A 22,185-nucleotide genomic window follows, 5' to 3' on the forward strand; every position below is an offset into this window, starting at 1 on the left:
ACTTGTCTGCTGCTTCCTCCGCAACACGGAATAAAGGCTAGTGAGCCCCTCAGAGCCATCTGTACCCACTGAATCTTGGTCTAAAGGGGTGGAGGGTAGGGGCAAGGTAATCCATGCAGCTAGGGCCTCAGCAGCAGAGCACACGCTCTGGTCTCTTGGTTGTACAACCCTGAGATTTCTTCCCCATGGTCCAAGGGCCTGATCTTGTTGATTGTTGGGGTACCCTTTCAAGACTTTGGATGATCCTGAGGTATGATTGGTCCTGGGACCAGCCTCTTCCCCCCTCCCCTCTTTACAAGCCAAGACTATTCACAAAGTGACCAGTAGGCCGCAGCATATGACTGGGAGTGGCTAGTAGGCTGGGAGGCAGGGCTTACGCTGCGTGCAGAAGAGTCCAGTCCAGCCAGGGGTGCAGTGGCAGGCCCCATCCTCGGCGCTGCAGCTCGCCCCGTTGTGGCAGCTGCATGTATGGAAGCAGGCAGAGCCCCAGAACCCAGATGGGCAGGCTGTGGGGGGTGGATGGGATGCAGAGGGGGAGGGCAGAGAGGAGCAGGAGGGAAGGGGGGAGGCGAGTACATGTCAGAGCCAGGACACCTGATGGACCCAGAGGGGCATCTTTCTTGGCCTTCGGGACTTGCTGCACTATTCTCAGAATCCCTCAGGTCACCTCTTGGCCTCATCCACTAGGATTGCTATGAGGCCCAGATTCTTGTCTACTCAATCTTGGGTGATTAAAGCAGCCTTGCACCTCCATTTTTAGGGGGACTGACAGGGATAGAGGTGAAGTACCACTGGGGATACTGACTTCTCCACAAGTGGCAGGGACTGTCTCCTCTTTGGGTTCTTGTGATGTTTAAGGATGGAGCCTGTGTCTCCCACCAGAATGGAACTGCCCTAAGTCTAACCATTTAACTGGGACCTCCTTACAGATACTGGTTTTGTCTTACACATCAGACAGGGAGCTCTATAGGCCAAGGGCTGGGACCCCTTTGTATCAGGCTGTTACATCCTGTTCAGGCTTAGGATGCTTAGGACATTATTCATAGAGGGATCCATCCCGCAAGGTGCTCCCATTTTTCTAGGGGTGGCTACCCTAGCCTAGTCACTCACAAACTCCAACATGCCAGCCTTGTTCCCTCCTCCCCATCTCTATGCTCCTTCTACACACAGATGCTAATGGAGTATGAATTCTTAGGATTCCTGGCATTGATGGCACTGACAATACCGATACCTTTAATATCTGCAGTAACAATATCCATGGTCAGTACCAGTAACTCAACAAGTTCACTGTTTCGCTAAATGGGACTTTCAGGGTCGGGGAACAGTGACTTGGCTCAATGGGTAAAGGCACTTACTACCCAAACCTGGTGAGCCTGAGTTTGATCCCTGGGACCCATATAAAAGTGGAAGAAGAGAAGTGATGCTATAGAGCTGGCCTCTCACCTCCACATACATGCTGTGGCACTTGGACACACACCATACACACAGAAATAATGCAAATAAATAAATGGGTCTTGGGTAGATGGTCTTGTCTCCAGGAGAGTTCAGCCCTGTGGGTGGAGGCACCATGACAGAGAGAGGAACAGTTGTGGGGTCACAGCTTACCCTGTGAGCAGTCCTTGCCGATCCACCCAGGGAAGCACTGACAGGAGCCATCGATGGGGCTGCAGGTCCCGTTGTTGGCACAGGAACAGAGCTGGGCACAATCCTGCCCAAAGTGTCCTCCGGCACACACTGTGGGCACAGGGAAGCCTGGCATCTGCCTTCTTTCCCAGGCTCTAAGAGCCACCACCCACACAGCTGTACCCCAAGTGGTTCCTAGGCCACAGCCATGACCTAGGTATGATCTGGAGGAGAACCAACAGCTACAGTGGCAGATGGTCCTCCATCACATAGAGTGAGTGTCCCTTGTCCTACAGCAGCACCCCAAGAGGCTCTGTTCTGATTCCTTTGACAGGGACAGGTTGAGGCACACAGGGGAAGACATCACCTGTCCTGGGTCTCACAGATAGAAAGTGGTAAGATGGGGTGGCATCTCTGGACTCTTAGTCCAGTGCTCCTACACTACCTCCCTGGCTTATCCTTGACTGCCCTCCTAGACACATGGGTTACTGGACCACACAACTCCTTCTAAGGGTATCCAGGCCTTTTTGCTGTGCTTTTCCTATGACTAGTGCCTTCTAAATTCCTCTGACCCTCAAGTCCCACTATGGATGTTCTGCCTATGGGACTCACCTACCTGGAACAATAAGATGGAGCAAGCCTTAAAATACTGACATCCTTGTCAGCTACCTTGGTGTTCCTCAGCAGCCTGCTTTTGGATCTTTCTGGTTTTCTTAAGCACAACAATGTATATCCTTTCCAAGTCACTTGGGGTTTTTATTGTGTTTGATCTTCCTCCCTAGCTGGTTCACCTATCTTCTCCCTTCTGGGTGGCTGTGTCCCTATTTGAGGCTGCAAGTAGCTTCTTCCTTGAACATTCTTATTATTGAGACTTAACAGCTGTTTCAGGCCAAGCCTGAGTCCTTCCCTTCCTGGTGTCCCCTACAATGCTTGGAGAGACAGCAGACATTCAGGCCACCAGGACCAAACATCACCCTTCTCCCACCTCTCTTCCTGGTCCCCTGGCCTAAACTTTGCAAGGGCAGTCAATGTGGTCTCATTTTCTATTGTATCTGACTGTCCAGTGAACACTGAGGAAATAGGCCTTGGGAGTCTCAGCATTCTAGAAGGTTCTACTGTGATCATCAGAGGACCAGGAATAGATTTTGTAAATATTTATTTATATGTATCTGTGTGCAGGCATGTGCACATGCCAACAGGTGCCTGTGGCGGCCAGAAGAGGACATCAGAAACCTTGGAGGTAAAGTTAGAGGCAATTGTAAGCTGCCTGACATGCGTCCTAGAAAGTGAACTCAGATCCTCTGCAAGAGCAGCTAGCCTTCTTACCCATTGAGCCATCTTTTCGGCCCCCATGGAATAGGTATTGATTTCTTGGAGGAAAGTGGCTTCCTTTGACTTAGGTCTCAAACCAGGGAAGCCATCACTCCCTTCCTCCACTCTGCCTCCCGTTGCCAGCTCTTCCCTAGCCTGACTGTGGGCACCAGGTAGCCAGAATGTGCATGTCGTCTCTACCTCTGTGAACATGGCTCGTGGTTGAGGCAGATGATAAAGGCAGGTGGACCCGACTCTGCCTGAGGCTTTGGATTTGGGTCCTCGATTTGTTATGCCTTCAGCAAACACATGACATTTGCATTTACACCAGAAACTGATCAAAATGTCTCACCAAGACTAATATTACTTTCACTTAATCTTGACAATGTCTTCATCATTGCTCCCTATCACTGAATCCCCCTGACACATAGGGAGAGGTTTAAGCTGTCTGTCTGAGGTTACACAGCAAAGAAATTCTACTGTTTCTTCGCTGAGGACAGTTTAACAAAGCCCTTCATGTCTCACCCCACCCCCTAGATCTGTTTCTTCATCAAAACAGGGACAGGAGTCCCCACTCAGGCTTCTGTAGCTGCAGGTAGGCAGTTGTGATCGGTTGATCGGAGGCTCTGTGCTGCCCTTCCCAGGCGAGTCTGCCCTGTTTGCTGCTCAGGCTCCACCCTCTGCTTCTGAAACTGCCTGTTGCTCCACCTCCTCCCTGTCTCTGGGAAATGCTTTATTCTGAGGATCCAGTTTGAGCCCCATCATTCCTTGTACCCCCCTGTGTTGGCTGAGGCAAAGGACTATCTACCAGCTTGGTGGGGAGTAGGTGCTGGAGCTGATCCACCAGTTTTCACCCTACAACTAAACTGCTCTAACAAGGCAATCTTCCCTTTGAAGTCTTCCCCCTACACAAGGCGGACAAATTCACCCGCAGAGCCGCTAATGTGATCAGTCTAACGCATTAATTGCAAGACTTCTTAGCTGAATCAAGAGTCAGGCATGGGAAGGGAAGGAGGGGGCCAGTGAAAAGAAAACATTGGGTTATATTTAATCTATGTTTAATGATTCTGGGGAAGCACTGTCCATAATTTGTAACTCACTGGAAAGCCAGTCATTAGAAAGTGTCAGTTCAATTTTTTACAAGGTTTGAGACGTAACCAGAGCAGTTGCCATTAATAGCCAACTCCATTAGATCTATATGTGGAAAAGACTCATTAGGCCAGCGGGTAATAAATCAGACGGCATGGGCTGCGAGGATTCCTTCTCGGGCTTCGGAGCTCCTAATTTAGACGGGGCCTGGTTCTATTGACGGCTGGGTCTCCTATGTTTAATAAATAAACCTCAGCCTGTCAGGTGGTGATTAAACCATCCTAGGAGGGTTACAAGCAAATGAAACTGTCACATATGTTTCCCTGGGGTCCAAACTTCTTATGACCTCAACACATCATGGAGTCAAACTTCTGTTCGCGCATATTAAAAATAGCCCAGCTCAGCGGTGATGATGTATCAAAAGAATGGTTTCCCCTGGAGGTGGTGAGCTCTTCATCAAGAGAAAGAAGTGTTTAAGCACAGGCCAGGTGAGGTTCTTGCCTAGGTGACTTTGAAGTTGCCTTTAGCTCTAAGTTCACATTCTTCTCAAATGTCTTCACTCTCACTGACTATAGTATAAATTCTGCAAGCTAGCATTTAAGCAAAGCCATGTCCTAAGCCATTCTAAGTAATCCTGAGCCTGCCTTCCTGGCCCACTCCCCATCTCTAGTTGCTGCATCTTCCACCCATTCCCTGCTGCTGTAGACTAACAGGCCCAGGTTCTGTTATCCCAAAGTCCTGCAGAATCCCTGGGCCCTCTCCAACTGTCACACTGCCCTAGGCTTCAGATGCCTCCCAGGGAGCTGTGGATGGTAGAAGCTGGGGCCAGCTCTTATCTTCCCATGCTGGCTAATGTGGAGGGATTTTTGACAATAGTGTTGGAATTTGCCATAGCAGAAATGTTTATGTCATGGAACACTGTAAATGCTGCAAGTGAGGCGCCCTCAGAAAACTAGCTCGTTGGGGGAGTATGATACAATAAACTTCCTTGCTCCTTTAGCACTGCCTATACAGTATGCTGGAGGCCTGGAGTTGACATTGGGGAAGATTCTGGGGTTGAGCTGAGAAGTGTGTGGGGCCAGGGATTAGTGCTGTTGACCTGAGGGGGATAGGAGCCAATGACAGACTGGGCTCTTCTGTGCCCTCAAAAAAATCTCTGCCTTTACTACTTGGCATTCCACACAGCCCTAGCTCAGGGCCACTCTGGTTGTACCAATGCTCATTTCATGCTCCTACCTTTTGTTTGCTTGTTATGTATTTGTAGACAGGGTCTCATGTAGCCCAGGTTATCCCCATGCTCTCTATGTAGCTAAGGATTACCTTGGACTTCTCCATCCTTCTGCCTCTACTTCCTGAATGCTGGGCTTATGGATAGATGACACCACACCCAGCTTATGTAGTGCTTGAGATGGATCACATGCACACTAGACAAGCATTCTTCCAACTGTGCTTAGGCCTGGTTTTGGTTTTCTGAGGCAGGTTAAGTAGCCCAGGCTATCCCTGCATACGTAATCCTCTGTCTCAGCCTCCCAAGTTCTGGGATCACATGGGTATATACTACCATGCCTGGCTTGTCTTCTGCTTTTCTTTTTAGAAGAATACTGGAGTCTGCATTTGTTTCTGCCACTCGCTAGCTGCCAGACCATAGACATGGCATTTAGCTTCTTTGAGCCCGTGCCTTTAGCGGCACAGTTACTACTTCTCATTTCATGTATGTGCCGCTCAGTTCCCAACAGTGTAGGAAGAGAACCCCTGGACCCTCCCTTCTTTCTCCCCCTTGGTTCCCTGCCCTGGCCTTCCCACCACTTGAGGGTACCTTGGTTGCACAAGGCTCCAGAGAATCCTGGCAGGCACTCACAGATGCCACTGACATGGTGGCAGGGGCCGTTGCTGTGCACGCACAGAGGACAAGACTGGGTGCAGCCATAGCCGTAGAACCCTGGTGGGCAGACTGAGGGTGTTGGAGGGGAGATGGTGGTTAAAGCTTGTAGGGAACAACTGGCCTAGTCACCTCTTTGGTCCCCCATCCCAGTGAAGCGAGACTCCTTAAAAATAGGGAGTCTGAGGAAGACATCAACATCAATCTGTGGCTTCTACACATGGTGTGGACACATACACAGCAAATAAAATAAAAATGTTTGATGTAAAAAAAAAAATAGGGAGTCTGGGATCCCCACACCTGGAGGTCCATATCTTTTGAAGAGAGGAACTGGTGGCTACTCCTGATTCTACCGAGAGGCTGAGCCCTGAACTTGGGGACAGAACAGCCAGTATAGGGGAAGAAGGCACAAAATGGGGAGCGGCCTGGCTCCCAGAGGCCAGCCTTCTACAGTCTAGCACTGCTTCTGACTGGGAGGCGCTGAGTGGATGGGAAATCAGAAATCCTTGGGGTGGGGGCCTTACTTCTCTGACATAAGGGTCCTCGGAAGCCAGGGGCACACTCGCAGCTCCCGTCCTCTGGAGAACAGGAGCCTCCGTTCTCACAGCTGCAGGGCACTGAGCAGTTGGGGCCCCAGCGACCTGGGGGGCACGTGCTGTCACAGCGGATGCCTGCGAACCAAACACAGAGGCAGATCAGCAGTAGTGGATGAGGGCAGGAGGGAGATGGAGGGAAACCCAGTGGAGGTGGGGATGATGGGGAGGGCTTCTGAGAGGAGACGATGCCCTTCCAGAGTCCTCAGAAATGAAAGGAACTGGCCAGGCACGGGCAGTCACTCTGAGCGACAACAGAAGGCTGGATAGCTTGGACTTGAACATGGCACAATGGCAGACCCCTGGCAGGCTCGATGAGCCCAACAAGAGAGGAGCTGGTGGCACCAGATAAAGAAGGCTGCCTCCACCTCCACAGCTAAGCTGGCATCAAGGGCATGTCGGGCCAGTGAGATGGCTCATCTCAGGTCAGAGTTCTTGGTGCAAAAGCCTGGTGGCCTGAGTTCCATTTCTGAAATCCATATAAGAATGTAAGGAGAGAAATGATTCTAAAGTTGGCCTCTGACCTCCACTGTGGCACAAGCAACCCCACTCTATCATACTGATGCTGTCATTCATGATCTCTATCAAATTTACTTTTAATTTAAAAAGAAATACAAAGTCATACAAGGTCATCATCAGCTGTGTAGAAAGTTCAAGGCCAGCCAGAGAGAAATAGAAAATATGTGTATGCATATACACACTTTATAACACATAATCACATATATAAAAGCAACCAAAACTGCTTGCTGTACCTCAGACATGCTAATAACTGACCCTTGATTTGACAAACAGCAACCTAAAGGGAAACGGATGGAATAGCCCAGTAAAAAAGGGAGCAAGATCTAAAGTCCCTCTGAGCTCAGAGAATATTTGAGCTGGGCTGATTTCAGCCTGGAGGCTAAGGAGGAATTTTAAAAAGCCAGGGTGGGGATTCCTTCCAGGCAGAGTGGCATCCTGACACGTGTGTGCTAGGTGATTGGAGCAGGCCCAGGGGACCAGCCAGTCTTTGGAAGGTGAGCTTCAGAGGCTCCAGGCAACGCAGGATTAGTCTAAAAGTCAAGTCTGCCTTGTTAGAAGGACAGGGACTAAGAAAGAGCAACAGGAGGGAAGAAGATCCAGCAAACAGTCAAGCCTTTGAGGCTCTCCCGGCCTACCTGAAGGAGAGGGAGGAACATGGGTGAGTCAGTCAGGATGGCGAGACAGGGAGGGGTGCTGCTGGCCTCCTCCCCCACTACTGGGAATAACCTCCCTTCTTGTGCCTTGCCTTGCATTTTGACCTGCTGGGGGGGGGTATGGAGGGTTTCAGGTATCACTTCCTGAAAAATGGGTAGTGGCTTCTGCCAGGAAGCATGTGGCAGGTGCGTCATTTCCCCCACTCCCTTGCTGATAGTTTCTCCCGTGGAGTTTCGGGGGGTTGAGAGGCAGACCGGGGAATGTGGGGTGATTATAATTGAAGCTTGGGAAAGGTTTAAAGTAGTTTAAAGATTTTGGGTACCTCTTCCAGTCTCCCCTTTATAGCTGTGGTTGACCCTCTGTATTCATGAAAGAAACCAATATCCAAGGATGATCATATAATCTATGCGGCCTCCTGTCCATGTTCATGTTGTTCATCTGGGACCAAGGATGACCTTAAAGCTCTGATGCTCCTGTTTCCACCTCCCCATGCTAGGATTGCTGGTATGCATCACCATGCCTGGTTTTGTGCTGGGCTGGGACTGAAACTCAGGGCTCTGTGCATGCCAGGTGAGCATTCTGCCAACCAAGTTACAGCCTTTTCCACACCCTTTATGTCATGTGGAGACAACTTACAATACAGAATACGGCGCAGGGCTGGAGAGATGGCTCAGAGGTTAAAAGCGACCATCTGTAATTTGTTCCAACTTCAGAAAGTGGAGACCAGATTCCACAGAACAAACTGGCTGGTGAGACTAGTCACGTGGGTGAGCTCTGATTCAATTGAGAGACCCTGTCTCAGTGAATAAAGGGGGAAGAGCAATTGGGGACAATTTCTGACATCAGCCCCAGGCCTCTGTGTGCATATGCACACACATGCATCCTCCCCACATACGTGCCCATACACGCATACATGTATATTTCATATTCTTATTTGCAGTCTCGTTCTCTCTCTGGAAAATGAAAACAAACTCCCAAGTCCTCCCTTCCTTCCTGGAGGAGGTGCTCCGAGCTCCTCTCCATGTCCTAATGGGCAGTCACCCAGCAGCAAGCCCTTCTCTGGGAAGCCTTCCTACGTGTTTGCCCAAGAGTCCAAACAGCTGTACCTGCCTGTTACAACTGTTCTATATACCTAGCTCCTACCTCCCCTGCCAGGAACCAGAAGGGGGCAATGGCATCCTGAAATCATCCCTGCTGACCTAGTTGCTCTTCACAGCAGAGACACCCCACCTGGACGTCTTTGTAATGCTGAAGTTTCAGACAATCAAAGTCACCCTTGGCTACTTAGCAAGTTTGAGCCAACCTGGGCTACATGCTAGATAACTTACTAAGTGAATACCCTCTCCCCAGACTGTGTCCTGGGATTCCCCTCGTGTTGACACTAATATTGTGACACCTCCTTAGCTGCAGAAGAGCCAGAGTAGATGTCTAAACTCTCCGTATGTGCTCAAACCAGATGACGTTCTTCAATGGATTTCAAGAAGCATTTCTGTGAGCACCTATTATGTTCAAGGCAAGGTAAATAAGCTATGGTAGAACTATCATGAGGGGGCAGAGTGTAAGCCCAGGCCAGGTGGGGAGGTGAGCAGGGTTTCTGGAGAGGAAACAGAGGGGTGCTCACTGTATGGGAGGCCCAGTTTCCACCCCTCACCCTCCCTGTCTTTTCTGGCCTTCCTCATGACATCTCAAGACATCTCACCTGTTTGAGAAGCCTCAGCCCACCTTTGGAGAAATGGGCTGTGGAGCCAGGGGAGGCCTGGCTGAGACTGTCCATCAAAGCCAGGTTTGTAAGCATCGTCATTAAAGTAGGTGTCGTTAAAATCAGATCAGCTCTGTCAAAATTAGGGCAATGAAGATTTCAAGTAGATTTCCACTGGGCTGTAGCTGACAGTGTTGGGGACAGCAAGGAGGCTGGAGCCTTGGTGCACACTGAGGGGTAGCTGGCAGGGCAAGGGAACCTCGACCTGGCATAATGTAGAGGGATGTCCCTGGCCTTTGGCTGTCAGAATACAGATGGGAGAATCCTGTGGAATGATTATTGGAAACTTCCCCAGCTGGAAAACAGTGGGATCATCAGGCCATGGTCACTGACTTGTGCACCGCTATGGAGAGCTTCCTGTACTGTGGTTTATGTCACTGGTCACGGTGCCAGGTACTGAGCAGGTAACAGTACCCATCACAGAAATTTCAAAGTAGTCCCAAGTTTCCTCACAAGGCTTCCGATTGTCTATGCTTCCTGGGTGGAGGCTTTCGGGCCATGCAGAGTAGAGGACTTGCCAAGGTTCACAAGCCCAGGTGGTGTAGTAGTTGGAGCGGTGGAGCTGAGTCCCCAGCACCCCAGCCGCTTGGCTAGCTTATGCCCCGAAACAATTACACGGACACTGTATTCATTTAATCACTGCTTGGCCATTTCTATCTAGCCTCTTCTAGGCTAACTCTCGCACCTGGACTAGCCCATCTCTAATAATCTGCTGTAGCCCACAAGGTGGCTTACCAGGGAGATTCTAGCCTACGTCCATCCTGGGTTGGAGCTTCATCGCGTGTGCCTCAGAGAGCAGAGCTCTCGCCTCTGCCCGCAAGAGTGGAGCATTGTGTCTCTCTGAGGCATCTGCCCCCGAGAGGAGAGCTGTCGAGTCTGACCTCACTTCCTCTTCCTCCCAGTATTCTGTTCTCTTTACTCCTCCCACCTGTTTTAACCTATCAGGGCAAGTAGCTTCTTTATTTAATTAACCAATGACCTTCCTCCATCAAGGTGGTGTGGCTGGGGTCCTGGCTTAGCAACCTGGTTTTCTTCTCTCAGTATGTGGCAGACAGTGGGTCAGGGGTGGGTAAGGCAGATACCTTCCTAGGCCTGCTATACACACAGTCACTCAAATCCGAGTCCAAGGCCCATGGTGAGGGCTACAGAGGACAGACCTGGGTCACCAGAATTTATAAACGGGGCTCTTTAGTCCTAGGCAGGTAATCATAGACAACCTTCATCGGGTGTAAGGGAGAGAGTTATCAGGGCTAGAGGTGTGACCCAGTGACACAACACTTGTCTACCTCTTTAAATGAAGAAGAGAAAAGGGATTTACTGAGTAAGATGGAGAGCAATCAAGAGGAGAGGGAGGGCAGGTGCAGAGGTGAGGAACCAGGAGAGTGACCAGGGCCTGGTGGAACTTGCCCATAAACCAATCCTTGCACTTGGGAGACTGGGATAGGAGATGCAGAAAGTTCAAAGCCAGACTGGGCTAAATAGTAAGTTCCAGACTGGACATTGCTACACAATGAGATCTATCTTTAATAAACTGCATAAAGTTTACTTTGACCCAGGTGTTTGGAATGACCAAGTGATGGAAATAGGGCAGAAGAGAGGAGCTGGGCAGGCCTACATCACAGGGGGTAGGGCCTTATGACAAGAATTCTCATGTAGCCCAAGCTAGCCTTAAACTTGCTATGTGGCCAAGGATGATCTTGAACTTCTGCTCCCCCTCCTCTCTCTCCTGAGTGCTGGGTTTATAAGTGTGGACCACTGTGCCTGGCCAGGATCTTTTACATCAGTTCCATCAAATCACAAAGAGAAAGACTGGTTTGGAGGTTCCCTCTGTTCACTATGTGCAGAGTGGGTTCACCCGGGCAAGATGGAAGGCCTGAGACCGACCAGGAGGTGAACCAGGAGGTGAAGGTAGGCCAGATGAGAGACGGGTCCCTTAGCATCAACGGGCTGGAGAGAAGTGCAGGGTTTGTCCATCTCGGACAGATGTGAAGAATTGAGATTCCGTTTTGTTGTTGTTGTTTATTTTTTTCTCCTTCAAGACAGGGTTTCTTTGTAGCCTTGGAGCCTGGCCTGGAACTAGCTCTTATAGACCAGGCTGGCCTAGAACTCACAGAGATCCGCCTGCCTCTGCCTCCCAAGTGCTGGGATTAAAGGTGTGCGCCACCACTGCCCGGCAGAACTGAGGTTCTGAAGTGCCATGCTCTCTATACACAGGCTGAGTACCTGTTGGCCCTGAAATGAACACATGTCCTGAGAACAAAGTCTCAGCATCGTATGTTTTAAATAAACATCTCTGTGCTGGGCTGAAAGGGAGCAGGTGAGGGCAGGAAGAAACTGGTAGATGAGTCATCACGAGGAGGGAAGGAAAACCAAGAACCCGGGCAGTGGCAGGGCAGAGGTTACCTGTCCATCCTGCTAGGCAGCAGCAGTGGCCTGTGACAGGGTCACAGCCATCGGCATGGCTGCAATCACAACGCTCGCTACAGTTCAGCCCGAACGTGCCAGCCTGTGGGGAAGAGGGAGAGAAAAATACAATTATACCTCGGCCCCTAGAGGTCTTCACACTTCCATCAGCTCTTAGGGGGGTCCAGAGGGGAGAGACTGGGACACAGTGAGGCTTTGTGAGTGGGTGTCAGCGGGGCTGTGAAAACGTCTCTGCAAATGATCACCTGGTTAAATTATAGGAATAGGAGAGACGGAAGTGATGATCGCCTTCAGGTGTCATTCAAATTATAGATTAAAATGCACTTGGTTGTTGACAGGCGTGGTGGGGAAAAGACTGCCTGTCACTCCAGCAATCGGCAGGTGGAGGCAGAAGGATTGCCATGAGTTCAAGAGATCCTCTCTCACAAAACAAAGCATATTTTGTTAATTGTGACACACCTGTCCCACACACAGACCGAGGATTGCCTATCTTGTCACTGGGGAAAGAAACGCATGCCCACGAGGTCTCAAGTGCCCCCCCCCCGCGCCACCCGTCCTGTTCTCTTAATTCTCACATCAATATTCTAGGATGGCTCCACTCAGTCTCACTTGAAAAATGGGAAGCAGCTGGAGAAGCACACTCAAGGAGGCAGGGGAAACCCAGACTCAGTTTCATCAGTTGGTCTAGCAGCCTCAGGTTCAGTGATTGAGCTGGGGTTGCCGCTGAATGGCTTGGTTCTATGCCCCATCCCTAGTAGTTACAGTGACCAGATTGCAACTCAAATGCTACCTGGAAAGAGCCATTCTGCTGTTTGGGAGGGGGGACTGGGAGTGCCCTGGTGGGGTCGATTCTGTAGCTGCCAGTCAATCTGTTCAGCTTGTAAGAGCAGCAACGTTCCCGCATTTCTGTCTAAGTGGCCATTTTATAGATGGGAAGGTTGAGGCCCAGGGTAGGAAGAGGCCACACAGGTTAACACTTCCTGACTCAGAGCTCTTCTCTATGGACCATGTAGCCCCCCTTCTCTGGAGAAGGCCCAAGGGTCCAAGGTGGGTACTCACTGGGCAGGGCTGTTCACAGGAGTCCCCCAGCCAGCCTGGGGTACAGGCGCAGGAGCCGTCAGAAGGGCTGCAGGCTGCCCCATTGGCACAGACACAAGTCTCATTGCAGTTCAGGCCCCATGTCCCACTGGGACATGGCAGGGAGCAGTCCGGGCCCTGCCACCCTGGGGAGAGGGCAAAAGGTATCACCTCGTCATGCCCAGCACAGGCAGGAGTCCTGTCGTCACGGCTGCCTAGATCGCCCTCCCTGACACAGGGTTCACGCCATTTCTGCTGCCTGGAATGGGCCCACTGGGCCAGGGCACTGGCCTTTGGGGTGTCCCCCTCCCCGGCCATGGGTGGGATTCAGCAACATTTCTCCATTCTGAAGTCTTTCACTGCTTCTGCCTCCAGGACTGAACCCCTCCCTCCTCTGTTCCCTCAAGCAGGAGGCTACCCCTCAGGGAGTGCAGAACCCTGCTTCCCAGTGCTGCCTCCAGGCAGGCTTCCTGAGGGAGACCTGCCCCCAAGGCCAGAGTGGGGAAGGAGCCAGGTGCACCTTTCTCCTTGCCTCGGGCTGGACCTTCCTAAGCTTTTTCAGAGAGCACTTTTTTTCTGTAGCCTACAGTTTCTCCCACTTCTGCATCCCACGCGCTGGTATGACAGGTGTGACCGGCATTCCCTGCGTGGGCAGGCCTTTGACAGTGGCCGTGTCTCTGTGGATCTCCAGCATCTCCACAAAGCCCTTTTAGTTCCCACCGGGCAAGTCTCTTGTCCAGGCTCAGGGAACTCGGTCTCCCCATTCTGTCCCGGCCGCCCATGTGGCTTGCTTTCTCTCTCCGTGCTCTCAGCAACTCCAAACCCAGGAGACCCCCTACACTCCTGTCTCCTGGTTCCAGCTGTGGCTCTCCTGGGCTGGAATCTGACCTGCACAGACCCTTTGACCCTGAGTGGTGCCCCACCTGTGACCCTCAGCTGTTGGCACACCTGAGCCTGGGGATAGATCGGAAGGGAAACTTACCCTCTTGGCAAGTGCAGGAGCCATCCACAGGGGAACAGGTGCCGCCATTGCTACAGCTGCATACAGATGAGCAGTTGGGACCATAGGTCCCAGCAGCGCAGGGAATGGCACACACTTCTCCCTGCACAAAGAGGGCCTGGGTGTGAGATGAGGATCCCAGTCTGGGTGGCTACGGAGGCAGCATAGTGCCCCTCCCAATGCCTATGCTCTCATTCCTAGCACCTACTCTTCTTTACAACAGGGTCTCACTGCGTAGCCAGGGCTGCACTCAAACACAGAGATCTGCTTGCTTCTACTTGAAAATTGGTGGGGGTAATTGGGGGTGGAATGGGAGTGGGGGATGTTAAAAGCGTGTACCACCTTACCTGGTTGCTTCTGTTATGTGGCAAAAGGAACTTTGCAGATGTGACAGAGGACCTCGAGACAGGGAAACTAAGGTACTTGGATCATGGAAGCAGGCCTCATATCTCAGAGTCTTTAAATCAAGCGATTAGAGAGGGTAGGTCAGAGGCACATACCCTAAATCCTCCCCCAAACAATAAAGATGTTGAGCTCTCTACAGCCAGCAAGAGAATGGAGACCTTGACCCGACAGTCGCAGGACCAGATTGTGACAACTGGAAATGAACAAGCAGGAAACTGATCCTCCTCTAGAGCCCCAGGAGGCACTGCTGGCTCTGGGATTTCAAGTGGAGGCAGGTGCTTGAACTGGAAGAGAAGCCAGTGCTGGTTTAGGCCAGCACACAGATGGGGATTCCTGAAATTCTCTCCAGGTGGAGGACGTCCCAGGCTGGACACCAGAGCTCTAGGATGGGCAAAGTCCCTGGAAACATCACCCTAGGCGTCTGTGTTAGGTCTCAGCAGCACAGCTTGTAACCTGGTACTGCCTATCAGTGGAACTGTCAGGAAATGAGGGGTTTGAGAATCAGAAGGGTGGGGGTATGTGACAGGGTCTCTCGTGTTACAGACTGGCCTCAAACACCTTGTAGCTGAGGATGACCTTGAACTTTGATCCTTCTGCCTCCTCCTCCAGTTTGCTGAGATTACAGGCCAGTGCCAAATGAGATTTCAATCTGTTTTAGTTCTCACCAGCAAGGTACATGGAAGAGAGAGCCAATCCCCACTTGTCAGTGCCTCAGAGGTCAGAGGGCACTGACAGTGGCTTTTGAGTGCTCTTTGGGGATCACGCATGGTCTCCTTTAATTCTTACCACACCTCAGACACACAAACTATTACTTCCTATTCTTCCCATGACAACAAAAGCAGTTACCTGAGAAAGTCATGTAATGGCCCAGACCACAGAGCTCAAAATAGCAGAGGTCTCTTTGTTCCCAGCCTGGCTACTTAACCACATCACTTGGTGTGAATTAGCCTCTCTTGGGGCCGTTTTGGGACACGGGGATACCAAGCTAAGACAACCCTAGGTGGAGTCAGGAAAGATGACTAGGTGGACAGAAGGTAACCAAAGAAACCGCTGCATGGATGGATGGCCTCCCCCAGCTGTCAGCAAGCTCAGGGGATGAAAGGATCCAGAGAATTACCTGGGAGGAGGGGACATTGCATCTCTGTCAGTCATGAACCGTTTGCAGTCCAAGGATAGCAGGGCTCCTAGGAAAGCTGGCTATCTTTAAGGCCAGATTCTAAAGCAGGGCTCAGCAGAGGGCCACGGATTTCTAGCAACAGGCTGGAATGAGTGCCTCTGCCCCACAGGTGGCACAATGCAGGGTATTGGCTGTGATGGTAGCTCCTGGGGTGGGGGAGGTAAGAGATCAAGGTACAGGGCAGAGGCTGGCAGTGAGGACCTCTGAGTCTTGAGGGGGCAATGAAGGCTGCCCAGGATACAGCTTGATGTGGGCAAGACAACGTAGCAGCACGGGCTGGGACGAGAGTGTTTACCTTGCATTCATTAGGCCTGGGGTTCGATCCCCCCTTAAAGTGGATATGGCGGTACACACCTGGGATCCCAGCACTTGTGAGGCCGGAGGATCAGAAGATCAAGGTCATCCTTAACTACATAGTGAGTTCAAGGCCAGCCTGGGTCACAGGAGAACCTGTCTCTACATCTGTAACAGACCCCAGACCTTAGCACAACTGATGCCATGATGGAAGTGCCATTCAGGCTGTAAAACTCAGTATGAAGACAGAACCACCTGCCAAAACTAAAACAAAGGAAACCCATTAATGTCCATAGTTATGGAGACGGCTCTAAATGTATTAACCTTGCTCTTTGGCTTTGTGGTTCTGCTTCTAGCTAACTGTTCTTGTTAACTGGAGTATGTCAACCCAGATCATGGTTTTTTGTGCTTAAAAGCTCACCCTGAGAAAGGCTTGGGGCTACACTGGGATCTCAAACATCCAGTGTAGTCATCACCGGCCAGCTAATAAAGGCTTTCTGTTGGCTTAAACCCATGGCGGAGCAGTCTTCTCTGGTGGATACCCTACAATGTTTCAAGAAATGAAACAAAACAAACAAAATGTGTGGAAGGGGACAGGAAAGATGGCTTAGTAGTAAACCATGCTTGCAGCTCTTCCAAAGGACCCGAGTTCTGTTCCCACCACCCACATCGAACATCTCAAACCACCTGTAACTTGAGCTTCAAGGCATCTGATGACATCTCTGGCCTCTGCAGCACCTGCACACATGTGGCATGTACTCATACAGATGCACATATACATAAATAAAAATAATTTTTTTTCAAGATATGGTTTCTCTGTGTAACCCTGACTATGCTGGCACTCACCCTGGAGATCAGGCTGGCCTTGAATTCAGAGATCTGCCTTCCTCTGCCTCCAAAGTGCTAGGATTAAAGATTTGTGCTACCACTGCCTGGCAAGAAAAATAAATTTTAAAAGCCTTTAATTAAATAATAATAATAACAATAATGAGGAATGGGGATATGGCTCTGTGACTGAATATTTTGCCTAGCATGTGCAAGGCAAATTTGTTCACTTCTGTGGAACTGTTTATCTACTTTGAAGAATCAATTTGATTGTATTCAAGGTTAGACCTTCAGTGTTTGGAACTCTGCCAAGTCATGGCCCTGGATAAATGTACAATTGATCCAGGTGGATTGTGTGTACACACTGGCTTCTACTGTGGGCAGAACCAGACAGCCAAGGCTCTTTCCCCGTGCTTCTCGTTCAGGTCAGCAAGTCTACAAATGTTTGCTTTGGGGCCAGGATGGAGCCATGTTCTAGGCTCCAGGGCACAGGATGATCTGGGGCCCAGCCTCTGCCTATGTTTTTCTATTGTCAGCCTTTAATCCTGTCCAGTGCTCCTCAGGAAACATCTCTGGTCTCATTCACTGAAGAATACTGCAAATTTGAGGCCAGCCTGATCTACAGAGCAAGCTCTTAAAAGAAGAGGGAGGATGTGGGAAAATCAAGGGCACATGAAGAAGGATGGGAGCCTCATTCTAGAGTCTGTTTGAAGTTTCTCACCCACTGAGAGTCAAGAATTCCATCACAAGTTACAAAACTTGCTGTGAAGATTGCCTACACATAGCGTTCCCTTTACATGGGCATTGCGGTCTCCTTCACATGTGCTTGCAAAATCTTCCTTTTACGTGGACAGTTTTTTGTTTGTTTGGTTTTGGTTTGGCTATGGAGCCAGCCCTGGAACTCGCAAGCAGACTGGCCTCAAACTCACAGAGATCTGCCTGCCTCTGCCTCCCGAGTGCTGGGATTAAAGGTGTGTGCCACCACTGCCTGACTAACATGAACGTTTCAGATAAGAATGTTCCATTAGTAAGAAGCCACACTGGAGGGCTGCAGCCTGACCTTTGAGTTGAGAGTTGCTCTCTCAGCTGGAAACCTGCAATGCTCCCATTGCAGATGCAGTGTGGTCACTCTGCTTCCTGTCTGCCAAGCCGGCCTCACGCTCCTGCTGTCATGCCTTCCCCGCCATGATGGACTGTATCCCATCAGGAACTAATGAATTATCCCTTGAATGAGCAGGAGAAAGAAAGCCCAGAAGAGACCCATGGTTTTGTCACCTCTACTTTTTTGCTGACCATACAAAATTTGTTTTCTGTAATAGTGAGTTGGAAATAATCAGGCAGTTCACCAAAGCAGTGACAAACACTGAAACTTTCGGACTCTCACAAGCGAGACCACCTCGTTTATGATAAAGGGATGTGTCTTAATATCCTTGTATCAAACCTAGTACAGTACCGATTCCTTCGGTCCTTTGGTCCGTGTTTTTATATTATCAGCCTGCATTCCTATCCAGTGCTCTTCAGGAGAACGCTATGGTCTCATCCACTGAAGGACAAAGCCCAACTAACTACCATCACCGCCACCAACAACAAATACCCCAAATTTCTTAAAACCCTATGAACAGTGCAACTTCAGAACTCACCCAAGCCACATATATGACCACAAAGATGCTTAAGGGAGACTTTCTCTTAAGAAACACATACCCAGGGAAGTCTCAGCAGGTAGAATCACTTGCCATGTGAGCCCATCTGAGTTTGATCCTGGAACTTGCATGAATGTGCGAGGAGAGACAAGACTCCGCAAAGTTGTCCTCTGCCCTCCACACATGCACTGTGGCACTTGTGCACCGGCACTCATGCATACACAACGACAATGATGCATAAAAATGAATCGCAGACCACTTTCCCACTGTTCTCGTAGGGCCCTGTAGCTATCCTGGCAGGAATGGTGGTATTTTAAAGAGACATCTGTGGCCTCCCTTTGGCCATCAGACTGTTTATTGATGGAATTTTGTGAATGGAAAATTGGGACTTCCCCAGGAATCTCAGGCTGGGAGAAGGAAGAGACTGAGGCTGGGTGTGGTCCAGAGGGGGAAGATGTCTCCCAGGAGGAAGTCTTACACAGCTCTGACAGCATGACTGCCTGCAGGGAGGCAGGAGCCTAGACAATGGTGGGGGTACCCCACCCCTTGACCGTGACTGCCTAGCTGTGTGTGTGTCTAGCCTTCTAACACAAACCTCATCACCCGTCTATTTAGTTGGCCCCCTGAGGATGGGTGACGGAGACTACACACTGACCCTGACAACTTCAGTAATGGTCTTTTGTCTCGCTTCCCTTTTATGCTCAGGCTTAATCTATACTAAATCCTTTCAAAACTAAGCTCCATCCCCAGTTAACACTGACTGGCCCCGAAATTCTCTGCTGGGGCCAAGAATCCTAAGCTCTCCTGAAGTGGAGGTCTCTGGGAGAATGCCTCACGTTGCTATGGGTAACAGTACACAGCTGCCCCTGCCAACGGAGTCTCCCTGTCTGTTTACACAGGGCATTTATCACCTAAGAACCATAGGACATCAAAGGATGTGCCCATGGCTTGACCCAGATGCACTGCTGCCTATGTGTGAAGTCTATCTCTTTAGTGCATAAGCACTTCCAGGAAGAAGCCCCCACCTACAGGATCTTGTCCCTGGCTCCCACAGCGGGCAGCTCACTGGTATTCCACTGGCGTCTTCATTCTGCTATGGGAGGAGGCTGTGGACTTCGTCCTCTCCAAGGCTTGTTCATTATAGTTGCAGAATGGGCTGTTAACATCCTGAACTCAATCCAAGAGAGCTGCTGGTGTCATGGAAACCTCATTGCTGCCCCTGAAAGACCGAAGCTTCTCCTTCTGCCTGCCTCCCTGTACGAGTTAGCAGAGCAGGCCCAGACCCTGTGCCTAATGACTTGTATGTTCTATGAAATTTGTTTCAAATGCTGCTTATTGACTTTTTCTCCCTTGCAATATGCCGCTTTGTGGTTTGGCTCTGTTTGGGAAAATGAATCAACAGCCGGGCCTCTTATGCTGAATATCCTTTCTCCTCAAAATGGTCAAGAGGTTAGTGAGTGGTTTTGGGCATGGAAGGAGAAAGAGGACAGAAGGGGTTTGCTCCTCCCTTATACAAAGGAGGAAATTATGAACATTCATCTCTGAGTTCCTTTAAACACATTCAGTGGGTGGGAGGCAATATATGGGGTGGAACTGGGTTCTTTATATACCGGTTTTTTATATGCTTGTGCACCTACTTGCCTATCAGAGCTCAGCAGAGGGGCCCCAGGAAACAGCAACCAGAGAAACTGTCCTGGCCCATATGTAGTTTTTGTTCTTCTTCCATTTTTCATATATGTGCACACTGCATGTATGCATGCATGTCTTTTGCATGCACATGTATGGTGCATGCACATATATGCACCTGCATGTGGAAGCCAGAGGTTGTCAGGAATCATCTCCTTATTCAGTGAGGCAGGGTCCCTCCCAAACCCAGAGCTCACAGATATGGCTAGTTTTTATTGCTAGCCGGCTTCCGCTGAGGATGGAATCACAGGAGGAATGTCATGCCCACCTGGCATTTATCCACATGTACTTTTGCTGGAGGAGGTGGGATAATTGCAGAAAGAAAGGCCCTGTGTAGCATTAATATCTAAGCAGAACTCAAAAGCAAACGGAACGCATTTTTGTTAAAGAGGTGCCAGTCAAGGCAGTCGTGCAGCAGGTGTGCATGGACTGCGGGAGTCATGGGAAGCCGTGGTCCCCGTGTACCACGCAGAGTTGGCGGCAAGCCACAGGGACCGAGGGGGCTATAGGAAGGTGCAGAGGGGTGGGAGGTGGGGCGGGAAACTGTGTGGGTGCCACGCAGGGTGGCAGCAGGCTGTGGGTGCTACGAGAAACCATGGGCAGATGGGCTGGGCAGGAGAGGAAGCTAACCTTCTCTTCATGGGTATGCCTGTATAAATAAAAACAGGCAATGCTCCAGAGTATGTCTCTAGAAAGTCAAACAGTATTTTGCTTATTATAATATAAAGCATATTACAGGTATACCAAACAATCCTACAGGTCAGGCAGTTATAGAAAGATCAGATCAAACTATGCTAAATAAACAAAAAGGGATGATAAATACCCTCAGAAATAGATTGCATAATGCTTTATTAACCTTGAAGTTCCTTAATGCTAATGAGAAAGGAACAATAGCTACAGAGAGATATTGGGCAACAGAAAAAATTTCTGAATTAAATCAGCAGGTGTACTTCAAGGATGTGTTGAGCTCAGAATGGAAACCAGGAGATGTGCTATGTTGGGGATGGGGTTTCATTCTTTTTCCACAGGAGAAGGAAAGCTATGTATACCATCAAAATTAACCAAGATTAGTTTGAAAAGGAGAAGCCTTTTGATAAAGAAAAAATGACAGTTCATCCACAGAGGTGACAATCCTACAAATAATAAGAAACCTCACAAGGGTGTGACAGGCTTCTGTTCTTGTCTTTGCAGGAAAATAGAAAAAAACTGATCTTTGAGAAGTCAGGAGACCTTGGACATCTAGACGGCTAAAGAAGAAAAAATAGTTATCTAGAAAGAATCACCAAGCAAAGAGAAATCTGACTTATGATACCAATATTCTCTTCAGGGTAAATTTCACTACCTGAGCATACATATCTCTTTACTTTTCAATATAATGGTAGTACTGACTCACTTAGAAAGTAAATGGCTGGCTTTGGAGTTGGACTGTGGCTCTCCTCTAAATCTGAGCACATTGTTAAAAAAAAAAAATTCGAGTTTCTGTCTCATATCATGAGAGCCAGCTGGTGGGACTAAGGTTATCAAAACTCTGCTTTCAAAAATTCTATCCCCCCCCCATAACTAATTTTTCTCCATGGTACATTTCTTTGAATATATATTTATCGAAATTCAAACTTTCTATTTTAATATGAATAATGTTTAAGTTTTTCACAGTGAATAGCAAATTTTCCTGCAGTAAATTCTAAAGTCTATAGGAAGAAGATGGGGCCCCACAACAACAATTCCACATGGTTCATATGATGCCATTCAGCTGATAGCACCACTTAAAGATCAGCTTTGGACTACAGACTGCTCAGGATAATTTCGAGATGGCTAGCGGAGATGATCCAGTCTAACAGACTACTCTAGCCAGGACTTGAGGCAAACCCTGCACTTTCCCATTATGTATAGATTGGACAAAAAAATGATACAGCTACCTCTCCCAGGACTTGACAATTAATCCAAATTTTTCTTTTTAGGATCCCCTAAAGATGCTGTCACCCTCAGACAGCAGGAAGTAAATTTAAGAATACGATGTCCACATTCCCAAGAGGTGGGGTGGGTGATTTTTGGATGTTCAATGAACTATGGATATTTGTCATTGTTTAGGGGGGTCAGTTACAAGTTATTATTAGTAATGATCAGGAAAAAGCTAAACAAAGGAAATTAGATTCAAGGTTCTTGTTTTGAAAAGAAAAAAGAGGAATATAGATGTGATGGGATAAAAGGGTAGATTGTTGAATCTACGTTT

The 22,185-nt window shown here is 49.3% G+C and overlaps 1 protein-coding gene across 10 annotated transcripts in view; it reads right to left on the reverse strand.

Annotated features, from left to right (window-relative positions):
* The window catches only part of Megf11 (multiple EGF like domains 11), a 328,437-nt gene that overhangs the window by 18,782 nt on the left and 287,470 nt on the right, over window positions 1-22,185 (reverse strand). For 9 of the 10 annotated variants that reach the window (XM_026779411.1, XM_026779413.1, XM_026779420.1 and 6 more), the window contains exons 11-17: window positions 13,911-14,031; window positions 12,911-13,074; window positions 11,831-11,933; window positions 6,427-6,573; window positions 5,840-5,974; window positions 1,606-1,734; window positions 378-506 (exon numbers count right to left, since the gene is read on the reverse strand). In XM_026779411.1, coding sequence (XP_026635212.1) covers window positions 378-506; window positions 1,606-1,734; window positions 5,840-5,974; window positions 6,427-6,573; window positions 11,831-11,933; window positions 12,911-13,074; window positions 13,911-14,031 — 928 coding nt within the window. The remainder of the gene's footprint in view (window positions 1-377; window positions 507-1,605; window positions 1,735-5,839; window positions 5,975-6,426; window positions 6,574-11,830; window positions 11,934-12,910; window positions 13,075-13,910; window positions 14,032-22,185) is intronic. The other variant, XM_026779412.1, reaches the window with a different exon arrangement.

This window comes from Microtus ochrogaster, chromosome 5 (assembly GCF_000317375.1).
Source record: "Microtus ochrogaster isolate Prairie Vole_2 chromosome 5, MicOch1.0, whole genome shotgun sequence".
NCBI classification, from domain to species: domain Eukaryota; kingdom Metazoa; phylum Chordata; class Mammalia; order Rodentia; family Cricetidae; genus Microtus; species Microtus ochrogaster.